General features: G+C 44.7%; 1 protein-coding gene across 1 annotated transcript in view; it reads right to left on the reverse strand.

Annotated features, from left to right (window-relative positions):
* Positions 1-17,509, reverse strand: part of MYO7A (myosin VIIA) — a 163,417-nt gene that overhangs the window by 94,959 nt on the left and 50,949 nt on the right. Inside the window, exons 10-15 of the mRNA XM_066588272.1 lie at positions 11,889-11,965; positions 10,186-10,305; positions 9,618-9,760; positions 9,294-9,504; positions 4,349-4,484; positions 3,278-3,384 (exon numbers count right to left, since the gene is read on the reverse strand). Coding sequence (XP_066444369.1) covers positions 3,278-3,384; positions 4,349-4,484; positions 9,294-9,504; positions 9,618-9,760; positions 10,186-10,305; positions 11,889-11,965 — 794 coding nt within the window. The remainder of the gene's footprint in view (positions 1-3,277; positions 3,385-4,348; positions 4,485-9,293; positions 9,505-9,617; positions 9,761-10,185; positions 10,306-11,888; positions 11,966-17,509) is intronic.

Raw genomic sequence — 17,509 nt, forward strand, 5'->3', positions numbered from 1 at the left:
ATTATCCCGTCCCCCAAGTATCAGCATGTCATTATCCCGTCCCCCCAAGTGTCAGATTGTCATTATCCCATCCCCCAAGTATCAGCGTGTCATTATCCCGTCCCCCAAGTGTCAGCCTGTCATTATCCCATCCCCCAAGTGTCAGCGTGTCATTATCCCGTCCCCTAAGTATCAGCCTGTCATTATCCCATCCCCCAAGTATCAGCCTGTCATTATCCCGTCCCCCAAGTATCAGCATGTCATTATCCTGTCCCCAAGTATCAGAGTGTCATTATCCCGTCCCCCAAGTGTCAGCGTGTCTTTATCCTGTCCCCATGTATCAGTGTGTCATTATCCCGTCCCCTAAGTATCAGCCTGTCATTATCCCGTCCCCCAAGTGTCAGTGTGTCATTATCCCGTCCCCCAAGTATCAGCGTGTCATTATCCCGTCCCCCAAGTATCAGCGTGTCATTATCCCGTCCCCCAAGTATCAGCGTGCCATTATCCCGTCCCCCAAGTCTCAGCGTGTCATTATCCTGTCCCCCAAGTGTCAGTGTGTCATTATCCCGTCCCCCAAGTATCAGCGTGTCATTATCCCGTCCCCCAAGTGTCAGCGTGTCATTATCCCGTCCCCCAAGTATCAGCGTGTCATTATCCCGTCCCCCAAGTGTCAGCGTGACATTATCCCGTCCCCCAAGTATCAGTGTGCCATTATCCTGTCCCCCAAGTGTCATTGTGTCATTATCCTGTCGCCCAAGTATCACCGTGTCATTATCATGTCCCCCAAGTGTCAGCGTGTCATTATCCCGTCCCCCAAGTATTAGCGTGTCATTATCCTGTCCCCCAAGTATCAGTGTGCCATTATCCTGTCGCCCAAGTATCACCATGTCATTATCATGTCCCCCAAGTGTCAGCGTGTCATTATGCTGTCCCCGAAGTATCAGCGTGTCATTATCCTGTCCCCCAAGTGTCAGCGTGTCATTATCCCGTCCCCCAAGTATCAGCGTGTCATTATCCTGTCCCCCAAGTATCAGTGTGCCATTATCCCGTCCCCCAAGTATCAGCATGTCATTATCCCGTCCCCCCAAGTGTCAGATTGTCATTATCCCATCCCCCAAGTATCAGCGTGTCATTATCCCGTCCCCCAAGTGTCAGCCTGTCATTATCCCATCCCCCAAGTGTCAGCGTGTCATTATCCCGTCCCCTAAGTATCAGCCTGTCATTATCCCGTCCCCCAAGTGTCAGCGTGTCATAATCCCGTCCCCCAAGTGTCAGCGTGTCATTATCCCATCCCCCAAGTATCAGCCTGTCATTATCCCGTCCCCCAAGTATCAGCATGTCATTATCCTGTCCCCAAGTATCAGAGTGTCATTATCCCGTCCCCCAAGTGTCAGCGTGTCTTTATCCTGTCCCCATGTATCAGTGTGTCATTATCCCGTCCCCCAAGTGTCAGCCGGTCATTATCCCGTCCCCTAAGTATCAGCCTGTCATTATCCCGTCCCCCAAGTGTCAGTGTGTCATTATCCCGTCCCCCAAGTGTCAGCGTGTCATTATCCCGTCCCCCAAGTATCAGCGTGTCATTATCCTGCCCCCCAAGTGTCAGCGTGTCATTATCCTGTCCCCCAAGTGTCAGTGTGTCATTATCCTGTCCCCCAAGTCTCAGCGTGTCATTATCCTGTCCCCCAAGTGTCAGTGTGTCATTATCCCGTCCCCCAAGTATCAGCGTGTCATTATCCCGTCCCCCAAGTGTCAGTGTGTCATTATCCTGTCCCCCAAGTATCAGCGTGTCATTATCCTGCCCCCCAAGTGTCAGCGTGTCATTATCCTGTCCCCCAAGTGTCAGCGTGTCATTATCCTGTCCCCCAAGTGTCAGTGTGTTATTATCCTGTCCCCCAAGTGTCAGCGTGTCATTATCCTGTCCCCCAAGTATCAGCGTGTCATTATTCTGTCCCCCAAGTGTCAGCGTGTCATTATCCTGTCCCCCAAGTGTCAGTGTGTCATTATCCTGTTCCCCAAGTCTCAGTGTGTGTCATTATCCCGTCCCCCAAGTATCAGCGTGTCATTATCCCGTCCCCCAAGTGTCAGCGTGTCATTATCCCGTCCCCCAAGTATCAGCGTGTCATTATCCTGCCCCCCAAGTATCAGTGTGTCATTATCCCGTCCCCCAAGTGTCAGCGTGTCATTATCCTGTCCCCCAAGTATCAGCGTGTCATTATCCTGCCCCCCAAGTGTCAGCGTGTCATTATCCTGTCCCCCAAGTGTCAGCGTGTCATTATCCTGTCCCCCAAGTGTCAGCGTGTCATTATCCTGTCGCCCAAGTGTCAGTGTGTCATTATCCTGTCCCCCAAGTCTCAGCGTGTCATTATCCTGTCCCCCAAGTATCAGCGTGTCATTATCCTGTCCCCCAAGTTGTCGGCCTGTCATTATCCCGTCCCCCAAGTATCAGCGTGTCATTATCCTGTCCCCCAAGTATCAGCGTGTCATTATCCCGTCCCCCAAGTATCAGTGTGTCATTATCCCGTCCCCCAAGTATCAGCGTGTCATTATCCCGTCCCCCAAGTATCAGCGTGTCATTATCCCGTCCCCCAAGTATCAGCGTGTCATTATCCTGTCCCCCAAGTTGTCGGCCTGTCATTATCCCGTCCCCCAAGTATCAGCGTGTCATTATCCTGTCCCCCAAGTATCAGCGTGTCATTATCCCGTCCCCCAAGTATCAGCGTGTCATTATCCCGTCCCCCAAGTATCAGCGTGTCATTATCCCGTCCCCCAAGTATCAGCGTGTCATTATCCTGTCCCCCAAGTTGTCGGCCTGTCATTATCCCGTCCCCCAAGTATCAGCGTGTCATTATCCTGTCCCCCAAGTATCAGCGTGTCATTATCCCGTCCCCCAAGTATCAGTGTGTCATTATCCTGTCCCCCAAGTATCAGTGTGTCATTATCCTGTCCCCCAAGTATCAGCGTGTCATTATCCCATCCCCCAAGTGTCAGCGTGTCATTATCCCGTCCCCCAAGTGTCAGCGTGTCATTATCCTGTCCCCCAAGTTTCAGTGTGTCCTATAGACAATTATATGACCCTCAGGCTGTCCCTCTTCCCCTGGGTGTATTCTCTGATCTCTCTGTGTATACCTATAATACTTTAGTGTAACACAGTTCTTCTATGCAGTACTCGCTGTTCACTTCTTCCTTCCCATCATGCACTTGTCTTGGCAGTCATTGACTAAACAATTGCTTCTAGACCTGCAGGACGACATCTCACATTCTACGTTTCCACCTAATGTACAAGTTGATGGATATTTACCATCGCCACGTCAGCCTGAAATATCTGCTTGATGAATTTGTTCTTGGAGGAGTGAACCAGCTGTATAATATCTCCATGAAGAGTGTCCCGGTTCTTCTCCAGGAACCCTGCGGTAAGGAGAACCGGAAATGTGATCCTGACCAACACATTAACAGGGGGCAGTGGGATACATTATGTTCAACTACATACAATACATAGGGTTAACGTATGCAGCCCTACTATGTTATACTGCATTATTTTATATTCTCATGTACTATGCTATATTGTGTTATGCAAATGTAAAATGATACAATGCCTCTGCAGCGCCACCTATTGGAAGGCAGCTTCACTATAAATCAATGTCTTACCTTCTAGCACGCCTCGTAACATGACTGAGATTATAAGCCAATGGGAGATGGTGCAATGTGTGTCATGTCACCTACTGATTTGCAGAAGCTGCGTTCCAACAGGTGGCGCTACAGAGACATTATACTCTAACTATCTTACATTTGCATTCCAAATTTCCCAGAGGAGCATTGCATAGCCCTATAGGTCTCCTCACAGCTACCTAGCAGTCTCCACAAGCAGAAACTTTTCCCCCTCCTAGTATTGTGTTATATTATGCCGCTCAGCCAATCAGAGGCAGCGCTTCCTGGAGGCGAGGATTTTCAAATCCCTGGACAACTGTCGGGGAGCGGGAAGAAAACGCGGCAGAGCTGACAGTACTTCTTAGGTGATATATGTGTTTTGGCTTTTTTTATGCAGCTAGGGCTTATTTTTGGGGTAGGGCTTATATTTTTGTACGGCCAAAATTACACTCACCCATGCGAATAAGGGCTCAGTCACACGGGCGCATCGGCACCCGTACACAGGCGCCGATGCGCCCATGTGACTGAGCCATTACTGCAGAAAGAACACGGCCGTACCTGCAGACGGACGATCTCTCTGCAGCACTGATGAAAGAACACATGACCGGCAATGAAGCGCCCCCGTGTGACTGAGCCCTAAGGCCTACAGGGCCAATAATTCAGGTTATATCCATTGTACACTAAATAAACCCGCACAGTACAGGGACACAGCAGATTTGCTCACCTCTTGTTTCATAGTAGACGATCCCAGCAAAGTGATTGATCCCAAATTGCGTCTCGTAGTTGTTTTTCGGGGGGATGTAGTAGGTGTTGAGCTTGTGCTGGTTGTTGAGTTTGTTCAGCATCGTGGTGTCGGTACCCTGAGAGCCACAAACATCCATTATCATATCATTCATACCACATGATCTGTGCGACTAATCACAGCGCGGCTTCATCTTACTATAGCAGTTTAAGAAATGAAAGCTGAGCTCTGATTGGTTACTTGGGGCAACAAGGGCAAGATTCCTTTTGGAGTATTTTGATAAATGGGGTCCTAATTATGGACCATAGTGAAAAGGAAAACGTCTCTTGGGTACACAAAGTTCAATGCAATAAGCTGATTTCTTTTGCTTGCGGAGAGCCACTTCATTAACCATTTAAAGAGTAGCAATTGTTCACCATATCATGTACTGGGTAGGGTGAAATAGAAAAAAAAACATAATTGAGCCATTGTTTTTACGGTGTTCACAAAGCATCAACAATGTGTTAACTTTAATTTATGTGCTGGTCCAAATGTGGTGATACTAGATTTATACTGTTTTTTTAATGTGACCCATAAATGATTCTGATCTGCGACAATGGGACTGCGTGAGGGCTCGATTTTTGTGGGGCAACCTCTAGTTTTTATTGGTAGCATTTTGGAATATGTAAGGCTTTTTGATCATTTTTTTTAGGAGATGGGGTGCCCAAAAACCCAACTCAGCCATTATGTTTTTTTTCTCTTATGACATTCACTATGTAGATAAATAATAAGATATTTTAAGAGTTCAAACTATCTATTTTTATAATATTTTTAAAAACTTTATTAAACTTATTTTAACTTTTTTTTTTTTTAGTCCCCATAGAGGACTTGAAGTTACATCCACTTAACCACTACTACAATATAGTGCAATACTTCTGTATAGCAGTATATTGTGCATTTCAATGTTAGTCTATCCTTAGGCTCCAGGCTGTTATGTAAATCCATTCAGACCCCACAACTTAATGGGGGTGGGGCTCTGGAAGGGCATGCCCCCTTCTGCTGACTGCTTCGATGTGCTGTCAACTTTAATAGCAGCATGTAAACAGGTAACAGCCGCAATTGGAGCTAGCTCCAATCACGGACATTGAAGTTGGGTGTCAGTTATCAGAAACAGACGGCGCCCACTGGGTATGGAGTGGGCTATTCCCATTTTGGTCAAGTGAGACAGTTGACTGCCCAGATGCAGGTTCCTCTCTCCAGGGTCTCCGTAGCAGTTGTGTGGGCTGCCTCTAGAGTACATACGCCCTTGAGTTAACCATTTACGTAGCTAGGTTCAAGCAAGGAAATCAGCATCGGATTTCTACGGAAAACTGTAGCAGATGTTCACAAGTCTACATGCGGGTGTCTCCTGTGGATTTGCATATCGGTTGCTGTGGATCAGCTTCATTTGATGGAGCAAATATGCATGTGGAAAACTTGAAGCATATTCCACGTCAAGAAGGGACATGTCACTTTCCTTTGCAGTTTATAGATATTTAATTTCCCATGCAGATATAGGGGAACACTTTTAACTTTACGACTTTTCTTCCTCCTGCACTGGCTTCTCCACTTTTCTGCAAAGTAGACGGGGCTTGTAGGAAGGGAGCGTGGCTCCCCGGACCGACAGATTTATATGAGATAGATAGATAGATAGATATGAGACAGACAGATAGATAGATAGATAGATAGATAGATAGATAGGAGATAGATAGATAGATATGAGACAGATAGATATGAGATAGATATATAGACAGATAGATAGATATGAGACAGATAGATATGAGATAGATATATAGACAGATAGATAGATATGAGACAGATAGATAGATATTAGATAGATAGATAGATAGATAGATAGGAGATAGATAGATATGAGATAGATAGATAGGAGATAGATAGATAGGAGATAGATAGATATGAGATAGATATATAGATAGATAGATAGATAGATAGATAGATAGATAGATAGATAGATAGATAGATATGAGACAGATAGATAGATAGATAGATAGATATGAGACAGATAGATAGATAGATAGATAGATAGATAGATAGATAGATAGATAGAAAGGAGATAGATAGATAGGAGATAGGTAGATAGATAGATAGATAGATAGATAGATAGATAGATAGATAGATAGATATGAGACAGATAGATAGATAGATAGATAGATAGATAGATAGATATGAGATAGATAGATAGATAGATATGAGACAGATAGATAGATAGATATGAGACAGATAGATAGATAGATATGAGACAGATAGATAGATAGATAGATAGATAGATAGATATGAGACAGATAGATAGATAGATAGATATGAGACAGATAGATAGATAGATATGAGACAGATAGATAGATAGATAGATATGAGACAGATAGATAGATAGATAGATATGAGACAGATAGACAGATAGATAGATAGATAGATAGATAGATAGATAGATAGATAGATAGATATGAGACAGACAGATAGATAGATAGATAGATAGATAGATAGATAGGAGATAGATAGATAGATAGATAGATAGATAGATAGATAGATATGAGACAGATAGATATGAGATAGATATATAGACAGATAGATAGATATGAGACAGATAGATATGAGATAGATATATAGACAGATAGATAGATATGAGACAGATAGATAGATAGATAGATAGATAGGAGATAGATAGATATGAGATAGATAGATATGAGATAGATATATAGATAGATAGATAGATAGATAGATATGAGACAGATAGATAGATAGATAGATAGATAGGAGATAGATAGATAGGAGATAGGTAGATAGATAGATAGATAGATAGATAGATAGATATGAGACAGATAGATAGATAGATAGATAGATAGGAGATAGATAGATAGATAGATAGATAGATAGATAGATAGATATGAGATAGATAGATAGATATGAGACAGATAGATAGATAGATATGAGACAGATAGATAGATAGATAGATAGATATGAGACAGATAGATAGATAGATAGATAGATAGATAGATAGATATGAGACAGATAGATAGATAGATATGAGACAGATAGATAGATAGATATGAGACAGATAGATAGATAGATAGATATGAGACAGATAGATAGATAGATAGATAGATAGATAGATATGAGATAGATAGATAGGAGATAGGTAGATAGATAGATAGATAGATAGATAGATAGATAGATATGAGACAGATAGATAGATAGATAGATAGATAGATAGATATGAGACAGATAGATAGATATGAGACAGATAGATAGATAGATAGATAGATAGATAGATAGATAGATAGATATGAGACAGATAGATAGATAGATAGATAGATAGATATGAGACAGATAGACAGATAGATAGATATGAGACAGATAGATAGATATGAGACAGATAGATAGATAGATAGATAGATAGATATGAGACAGATAGATAGATAGATAGATAGATAGATAGATAGATAGATAGATAGATAGATATGAGATAGATAGATAGGAGATAGGTAGATAGATAGATAGATAGATAGATAGATAGATATGAGACAGATAGATAGATAGATAGATAGATAGATATGAGACAGATAGATAGATATGAGACAGATAGATAGATAGATAGATAGATAGATATGAGACAGATAGATAGATAGATAGATAGATAGATATGAGACAGATAGACAGATAGATAGATATGAGACAGATAGATAGATAGATATGAGACAGATAGATAGATAGATAGATAGATAGATATGAGACAGATAGATAGATAGATAGATATGAGACAGATAGACAGATAGATAGATAGATAGATAGATAGATAGATAGATAGATAGATATGAGACAGATAGATAGATAGATAGATATGAGACAGATAGATAGATATGAGACAGATAGATAGATAGATAGATAGATAGATAGATAGATAGATAGATAGATAGGAGATAGATAGATAGGAGATAGATATGAGATAGATAGATAGATAGATAGATATGAGATAGATAGATAGATAGATAGATATGAGACAGATAGATATGAGATAGATAGATAGATATGAGATAGATAGATAGATAGATATGAGACAGATAGATAGATATGAGACAGATAGATAGATAGATAGATAGATAGATAGATATGAGACAGATAGATAGATAGATAGATATGAGATAGATAATAGATATGAGATAGATAGATAGATAGATATGAGACAGATAGATAGATAGATATGAGACAGATAGATAGATATGAGATAGATAGATAGATAGATAGATAGGAGACAGATAGATAGATAGATATGAGACAGATAGATAGATATGAGACAGATAGATAGATAGGAGATAGATAGATAGATAGATAGATATGAGACAGATAGATAGATAGATAGATATGAGACAGATAGATAGATAGATATGAGACAGATAGATAGATAGATAGATAGATAGATAGATAGGAGATAGATAGATAGGAGATAGGTAGATAGATAGAGAGATATGAGATGAATAGATAGATAGATAGATATGAGATAGATAGATATGAGAGAGATAGATATGAGAGATATATGAGATAGAGATAGATAGAAATAGATAGATGAATAGATATGAAATAAATAGATAGATAGATATGAGATAGAGATAGATAGATAGATAGATATGAGATAGATAGATAGATAGATATGAGATAGATAGATAGATAGATAGATAGATATGAGATAGATAGATAGATAGATATGAGATAGATAGATAGATAGATAGATAGATAGATAGATATGAGATAGATAGATAGATAGATGATAGATAGATGAATAGATATGAGATAGATAAGATATTGCGAATGGATCCTGGAACTGGCCTTCCCATTTAGCAATGCCAACCATCTGAGAGGCAAAGGATGAATATTTTTTTGGTGTCAGACTGTGCACCTTTGGGAATTTGCTTTCTTCATCAATAAGCGAGATGATATTCATGGGTTTGATAGCGATCATGTCTAGGGCGTCCTGGTTGTCCGTAAACTCAATGTGCTGCCAATTGATGTTCTCCAAGTTGTATTCCTCCTGCTCCAGCTTAAAGACGTGGCGCACGAAGAACTGCTGCAGGTTCTCATTGGCAAAATTGATGCAGAGCTGTTCGAAACTGAAGAAAAAAACAAGCTGTAATATTATTATACACTGGAGATAAACAGATACACTGATAACATTCCAAATAAATGGGAGATGAGGTCACCTATATAGTCCCTCTATAACTACCTGTTTACAGTGAAGTTCTCAAACCCAAATATATCTAGCAGGCCGATGCATCTTCTGACCACTTTTGGTTCATGGGAAAGTGGCCTGTAAATGGCGGCGTTGATTTTCTCCACAATCCATACAAAGAGTCGTCCGTATATTCCCTGTTAGATATGAAATAACCTAATTAGTAGAAGTTCAGTATTAAATTGCACCAAATCTATGAAATTGGCACATACGGCTTAGCATAATGTAGGGCAAGTCAATAGGCATATTCCTATTTCTTAGGCCACTTCATGACTGGCTTAAATGGGTGGTCTCCGAAAGATGAGCTGATCACAGGAAGCCCTGCAAAGTATTCAGTTTCTGTATAGCAAGGAAAAAATGGAGCATTAAACAGCTCTCATTTTCAGCAGTGGGCTACCTATCTAATTTATGGACGTACTGAGATCCCCAAATAGAGATACTTGTAACCATTCAACTCTCATTAATGAGAATCTTCAACGCCTGGTTTCTCCTCTATTATCTCAAAATTCTCAAAAGAGTATTTAAAAAAAGGTTTTCAAAACTGGAAAACCACTATAAGTACCTTAACAAATGCATCCCTGACGTCCAAAGCTTGTTCCATGCTCAAGGGCGTGGACACAGTCTCTCCTCTGGTGATAATGGTACGACTGGTAAGACAATTCATCAGGTCTTGAGGTTCAACCTGTTATGTTAGGGGGAAATATTGTCAGTAAAATAATACTGCCCCCTATGTACAAGAATATAACTACCTAATACTGCTCCTATGTACAAGAATATAACTACTATAATACTGCTCACTATGTACAAGAATATAACTACTATAATACTGCCCCCTATGTACAAGAATATAACTACTATAATACTGCTCCCTATGTACAAGAATATAACTACTATAATACTGCTCCCTATGTACGAGAATATAACTACTATAATACTGCTCCCTATGTACAAGAATATAACTACTATAATACTGCCCCCTATGTACAAGAATATAACTACTATAATACTGCCTCCTATGTACAAGAATATAACTACTATAATACTGCCTCCAATGTAGAAGAATATAACTACTATAATACTGCTCCTATGTACAAGAATATAACTACTATAATACTGCCTCCTATGTACAAGTATATAACTACTATAATACAGCCCCCTATGTACAAGAATATAACAACTATAATACTGTCCTCTATGTACAAGAATATAACTACTATAATACTGCCCCCTATGTACAAGAATATAACTACTATAATACTGCCTCCTATGTACAAGAATATAACTACTATAATACTGCTCCCCTATGTACAAGAATATAACTACTATAATACTGCCTCCAATGTAGAAGAATATCACTACTATAATACAGCCCCCTATGTACAAGAATATAACAACTATAATACTGCTCCCCTATGTACAAGAATATAACTACTATAATACTGCCCCCTATGTACAAGAATATAACTACTATAATACTGCCTCCTATGTACAAGAATATAACTACTATAATACTGCCCTCTATGTACAAGAATATAACTACTATAATACTGTCCCCTATGTACAAGAATATAACTACTATAATACTGCCTCCTATGTACAAGAATATAACTACTATAATACTGCTCCTATGTACAAGAATATAACTACTATAATACTGCCTCCTATGTACAAGAATATAACTACAATAATACTGCTCCTATGTACAAGAATATAACTACCATAATACTGCCCCCTATGTACAAGAATATAACTACTATAATACTGCCCCCTATGTACAAGAATATAACTACTATAATACTGCCCCCTATGTACAAGAATATAACTACTATAATACTGCCCCCTATGTACAAGAATATAACTACTATAATACTGCCCCCTATGTACAAGACTGTAACTACTATAATAATGCCCCCTATGTACAAGAATATAACTACTATAATACGACTCCTATGTACAAGAATATAACTACTATAATACTGCTCCTATGTACAAGAATATAACTACTATAATACTGCCCCCTATGTACAAGAATATAACTACTATAATACGACTCCTATGTACAAGAATATAACTACTATAATACTGCCCCCTATGTACAAGAATATAACTACTATAATACTGCCCCAATGTACAAGACTATAACTACTATAATACTGACCCCTATGTACAAGAATATAACTACTATAATACTGCTCCTATGTACAAGACTGTAACTACTATAATAATGCCCTCTATGTACAAAATCGACAACTAAGAAAATCTCACCTCCAGTAGATTGGCTGCAGTGGTTAATGACGTGGAATAAATCACTTCGCAGGCATCCAGGTTATCATACATACGAGCTGCAGACATAACATATGGTGTGTGCTTACATGTATGAATATTGCAGTTGGTGCTTGTACAATCAAGGCAAACATTTTCTAATAGTGTATTTTTAATGAAGGAATCATATAAATTCTCCTACAGAAAATACCGCAGTGACATGTTTTGCCTACGGAGTGCAGGAGTTCGGGCCTCGGGAGGTTCAGAATCGTATGCTGTGAGCTGCTTAAGAAAACAGCAGGTGACTGGGGACAAGAGGTAGGAGAGTGGGAGGGAAAGTAGGTGAGCGAGCCAAGGGGGGGCGGAGCTTAGGACAGGATGTAGAAAGGAGGGAGCGGAAGAAGGGAAGCAGAAGAAGAAAGTCACGAGGAGAAGAGGTGATCGGTGAACGGAGAAGACGGCAGTGAAAGAAGATAAAGAAAGATTAGAAGCAGAGCAGCTGAACGAGAGCGGGGAAGAGTCCAGGTGAAGAGGCAAGCAGCACAGCAGAAGTCAAGCGGTCGCAGCATCGGACGTGCAGCGGTGAAGAAGAAAGAAAGGCGATCGGAGGGCTGTGAGTTGGCAAAAGAGCGAGAAGTCCCAAGAGAGATGGAAGATTTGCAGAGGATGATCCGGGAGGCTATCGACCGCGATGGAGCCGGGTGGCTGGAGGAACTCCTAGGCAGCTGCAGGTCGGGATCGGAATCCGGAAGGCGGGGGGAGCCAGCAGTTCAGGAGCCGGCAGCAGGAGAAAAATCAGCGCAAGAGGGGGATGCCGGGCGAGGACGCCCGAAGAGAAGGAAGAACCCTCCCGCGAGGCTCAGCCCGAGCCCCGCGGCAAAGAGGAGCGGCCGGAGGAGCAGCCGAGGCGGCGAGAAGACAGCGGGGACAGTTCGCGCCAAACAGAAAAAGGCGCCAAAGTCAAATCGCGCGGCGGGAGGAGCGCCCGTCGCCGACCAGCGGTCACTGCCGAGTGGCAGTCCGCTGGGAGCGGGATTACAAACGGCGGCATCGTCGGGGTGCCCCGGCCCGAGGGACCAGCGCGTGGCAGGGCGCACGGCAGTGGAGCATAACTCGGGACAGAGTCAGCAAGGAAGGAGAGCGGCGCGCGGCGGTGCCCCGCAGGAGCGCAGGAGAAGACAAGATGGCGGCGCGAGCGTTCAGCAGGCGCAGGTAGGACAGACAGGGACGGGTATGAGAGGTGCAAGGGAACGAGGGGGGGGAGGCAACGAGGTAGCAGGCCACAGCAGGAGCAGAGTAGAGGGGAGGGGGAGGGAGAGTTATAGCACGTCTTCTAGTGTAGTTAGCAGCTTGGATAGCAGGAGAGGCAGCAGGCAGGGTAGCGGGGGCAGGGGTTGTGAAACAGATGGTAGCGCTAGTTTGTTCTCGGACAGCCCACCACAGGGCCCTACGCCTGGGGGCTACACAGATATCCCACCCTCACAAGGCTACGGCAGACAGCTCTCGCGGCATCAAGTTGCGGCCACTGCGCTCCCACGCGGTGCCGCGGCGTGCAGTCGTGACAGTTACGTCGCCCTTAGTAACCCTCCCCCACAGCAGCAGCATGATGGCGCACGCTCAACGTCGCAAAGGTTCTGCTACGTTAACCCACGTTTCGTGGAGGCTCTCTCTTCAGGTGGAGGAGAGTCATCATATAGCTACGTTAGTCGCGCTAGCAAGAACAGGCAAGGCCAGGGCGCTAAGCGGAGGCAGAGGGAGAGAGCTAGAAGGGAGAGGTATCAGCGCAGGCGCGATAGCGAGCAGGCCAGGCTAGCTGCGGAGGCCAGCGGCATCAGGGCAAGAGCAGGTAGAGAGACTGTAGGCGAAGGGTTCCGCGGTCCTGAGCAGCGGCACCAGACGGGAACTTACCGCCAGACGGACATCTTGCCGGAGACGCAGAACACCAGGGATTGCACACGCCACAGGAGGCGGGATGTTACGCAGGAGCGGCCGGAGCTGGGCCACCTTGGTACAACACAGGAAACGAGGGCTCGCAGGGCTCCGCACGTGAATTCGCGGCAATCAGCAGCCCTCGGGGGCAGAAGCCCAGGAGGAAGCCCGGCAAGGTCCACCCCCTTGGCGACGCCGGAGGACAGGCATGCCGGTGAGTCCAACTACTTAAATGCTTGGAATAATGTGTTGGATCCCGCCAGGGTGGCGGAGAAATGTGATTTAGTCACGGTATTGAGATCGCTGTTGAGCAGAGTGGATAATAAGGATGGTGTGTCAGAGTCCTGTGGTTCCCCAGGGGGCGCGGGCCCGCCGGTGGGGCAGGAGGGTGGTAGCTCAACAGCCGGTGGTGATGTGGACCCTATGGAGGGCTTGAAATATGCGGACTCGCTGTTTTGTGGTGTCGCCCCTTTGGGGGTCGGTTTGTCCGATGATGTGGTGGAAAAAATACGGAAAGGTATATACGTGGATATATGGTCCTTGCTGTCGGCGGACCATGTGATGGTTGACAAGGAAAGGGTTACGGAGCGTGGTGCGGACAGGAAGCCGAAAGTGGCTAAAACGTTCGCCAACTGGTTACAGGCTTATACAGTGTTGGCGTACGTAGTATGCCAACAACAGCCTAAAAAAGGCCCTGAGATGTTGGTGTACCTAAACACAATTTTTAGTGCATATAAGCTACATGGCGGCGCTGCGTGGTGGCGTTACGACGAGGATTTTCGTCGGAGGATTTCGGGCGTTAACCACATAAGTTGGGCGTCAAAAGCGACGGACGTCTGGATACAACTCATCCTGGCACAGCGCCCGCAAAAAATGACATTTCAGGGAGGAGCCGTGGGGGGCGGGCAACAGCCTCCTGCGGCCTCCTCAAGACCCAATGGCACCTGTTGGCTCTACAATGAGGGCCATTGCAGGTTCTATGCCACCTGCAAGTTCAGACACGAGTGTTCTGTCTGTGGGGGTCAACACGCGGCGGTGCGATGCTTTAGGAAGCAAAGAGCAGCAGGCGCCGGAGCTGGCGCCAGCGGAGCTCCGAACGCCGGTGAAAAGCCAGTACCTCTCCCTGTGGCTAGACAAATATCACAGGAAGGAGGAAGCAAGAATCCTTAGACAGGGTTTTGCAGAAGGCTTCGGTATACCGTTTACGTTTCAGCCCGCGTCCACGTGGTGTCCGAACCTAAAATCAGCGACGGATAATTTAGAGCTAGTCAAAGAAAAAGTACTGAAAGAAGTAGCAGCGGGCCGCATGGCAGGCCCCTTTGCTGAACCGCCTTTCCCCAATTTGCGGGTCTCCCCATTGGGGCTTGTCCCCAAGAAGGAACCCGGAAATTTTCGTTTGATACATCATTTATCCTTCCCAAAAGGGGAGTCGGTAAATGATGGGATATCGAAGGAGGAAGCGTCGGTAGTTTACGCTTCTTTTGACCAAGCAGTAGCGCTGGTAAGAAAAGCGGGAAGGCGGGCGCAATTAGCAAAAGCTGATATCGAATCCGCCTTCCGCCTCCTCCCGATACATCCAGATTGTTTTCATTTACTCGGATGCAAAGTGGACAATCAATTTTTCTTTGACATGTGTTTGCCGATGGGCTGCTCAATTTCATGTTACTACTTCGAGCTGTTCAGCTCCTTCTTGGAGTGGATGCTTAAGTATGAAACGGGCATCTCATCGGTGACGCATTACCTTGATGATTTTTTATTCATAGGTACGGAAACATCCGGCGCGTGCTCCTTGTTGTTAAACACGTTCCGAAAATTGATGTCGCGCGCGGGGGTCCCATTGTCTGAAGAGAAGACAATGGGCCCAGTTAACAGATTGATTTTCCTGGGGATCGAGATCGATACCGAGGAAATGGTTTTCAGGTTACCTCTGGAAAAAATCGCGCGGCTTCGGCAGACGGTAAACGAGATTGCGAGCTGTAAGAAGGCCACGTTACGCCAAGTGCAGGTCTTATTGGGTTTATTGAACTTTGCTTGCAAAGTGATTCCCATGGGCCGCGTTTTTTCCAGGCGTCTTTCCCTTGCGACGGTAGGCATAAAAGAGCCACATCACTTCATAAGGATATCGCAAGGAATCAAAAGGGATCTCCATATTTGGAGAGTTTTCCTGGAATCCTTTAACGGGCAAGTGGTGTGCCCTAAGGAGGAGTGGTTGGGCCCCGACCTCTGCTTGTTTGCGGATGCAGCAGGATCGGTGGGTTTCGGGGTGATTTTCCGGAACCACTGGTGCAGGGAACCCTGGCCAGTATCCTGGCTGGAAAGAAGTTGGAACAGAAATATTACGCTCTTGGAGTTTTTTCCGCTGGTGGTAGCGTTGGAATTATGGGGCGAAGAGCTCCAGGATCATAAGTTGTGTTTTTGGTCCGACAATGCGGCGGTGGTGGAGATAATTAACAGGCAGTCCGCAGCTTCCCTGCCGGTACTGGTACTGTTGAGACACGTGGTTTTGAGGTGTTTGCAGCGGAACATATATCTACGCGCAAAGCATGTACCGGGTTACAAGAACATGGCAGCTGACGCACTCTCTCGTTCGCAGATGGAGCGTTTCAGGGAGCGGCATCCACAGGCGGACGCCGAGGGCGTACGCTGCCCGCCTTTCTTGTGGAAGCTGGCCGAGCAGAGTTGCTGAAGCTAGTTGAGACATCCGTAGCGGCGGGAACGTGGAAGCAGTACAATGCGGTTTGGCAGAAGTGGGTGAATTGTGCGGGGGGCCGCATGGTACAGGGCGAAAGGGCGCGCGCGGTGACGCTGGACATGTTAGCGGCATTGCGAAAAAGCAAGGCGTCAGTCGACGTGGTCAAGAAACATCTTGCTGGCGTTGCCTTTTTATTAAAACTCCACAGCTTGGTAGACGTTACAAAGGAATTCGTTTTCCGGCAGATCGTCCGGGGATGGAAAAAAGAAAAGGCCCAGGTGGACACCCGCCGTCCAATAACTTACCCAGTTTTGTGTAGGTTATTGGAGGTGTTGGAAGGCATTTGCACGGACTCGGCGGAAGCGTTGCTATTCAGATCTGCATTTTTGCTGGCGTTTTTTGCAGCCTTGAGAGTAGGCGAGCTCGTGCCCGCCAGTAGATGCAAGGCGGGAGGGCTACACGACAACGACGTGATGATAGTAGAAGGGGCGCTACGAGTACGGATAAGAAAGTCGAAAACGGACGTGTACGGCAGAGGTGAGTGGGTATCCATCAGCCCGCTGGGCGCCCGTTGGTGCCCAGTCGCGACAGTAACACGATATATGGCGTCCAGGCCTCAGGGCGATCGGTTTTTGGTCCACGCGTCGGGTTTTCCCCTCACACGTTTTCAGGTTGCGGCTGTCTTGCGCAGGTCCCTACGGGCAGCAGGTTTCGACGCGTCTGATTTCGGTACCCACTCGTTTAGAATTGGCGCAGCCACATCGGCCGATGCGGGCGGTATGAGTGAAGAAGGGTTAAAGAGACTGGGGAGGTGGAAGTCTCAGGCTTATAAGTCCTACGTTAGGCCGGATCTAATGGTAGGGAACTTCCATGGTTAGTCGTGTTAGCGTTTTTAAAAATAATTTTTGTTTGTGCTCAAGAAGAGATCGTTGCCCTTGGAACTGTTTTTTGTTTTCTCAGTTATGGAGCCATGGAAGGTGCACATCGTGGGCCACTCATATAT

Source organism: Eleutherodactylus coqui, chromosome 1 (genome assembly GCF_035609145.1).
Source record: "Eleutherodactylus coqui strain aEleCoq1 chromosome 1, aEleCoq1.hap1, whole genome shotgun sequence".
NCBI classification, from domain to species: Eukaryota; Metazoa; Chordata; class Amphibia; order Anura; family Eleutherodactylidae; genus Eleutherodactylus; species Eleutherodactylus coqui.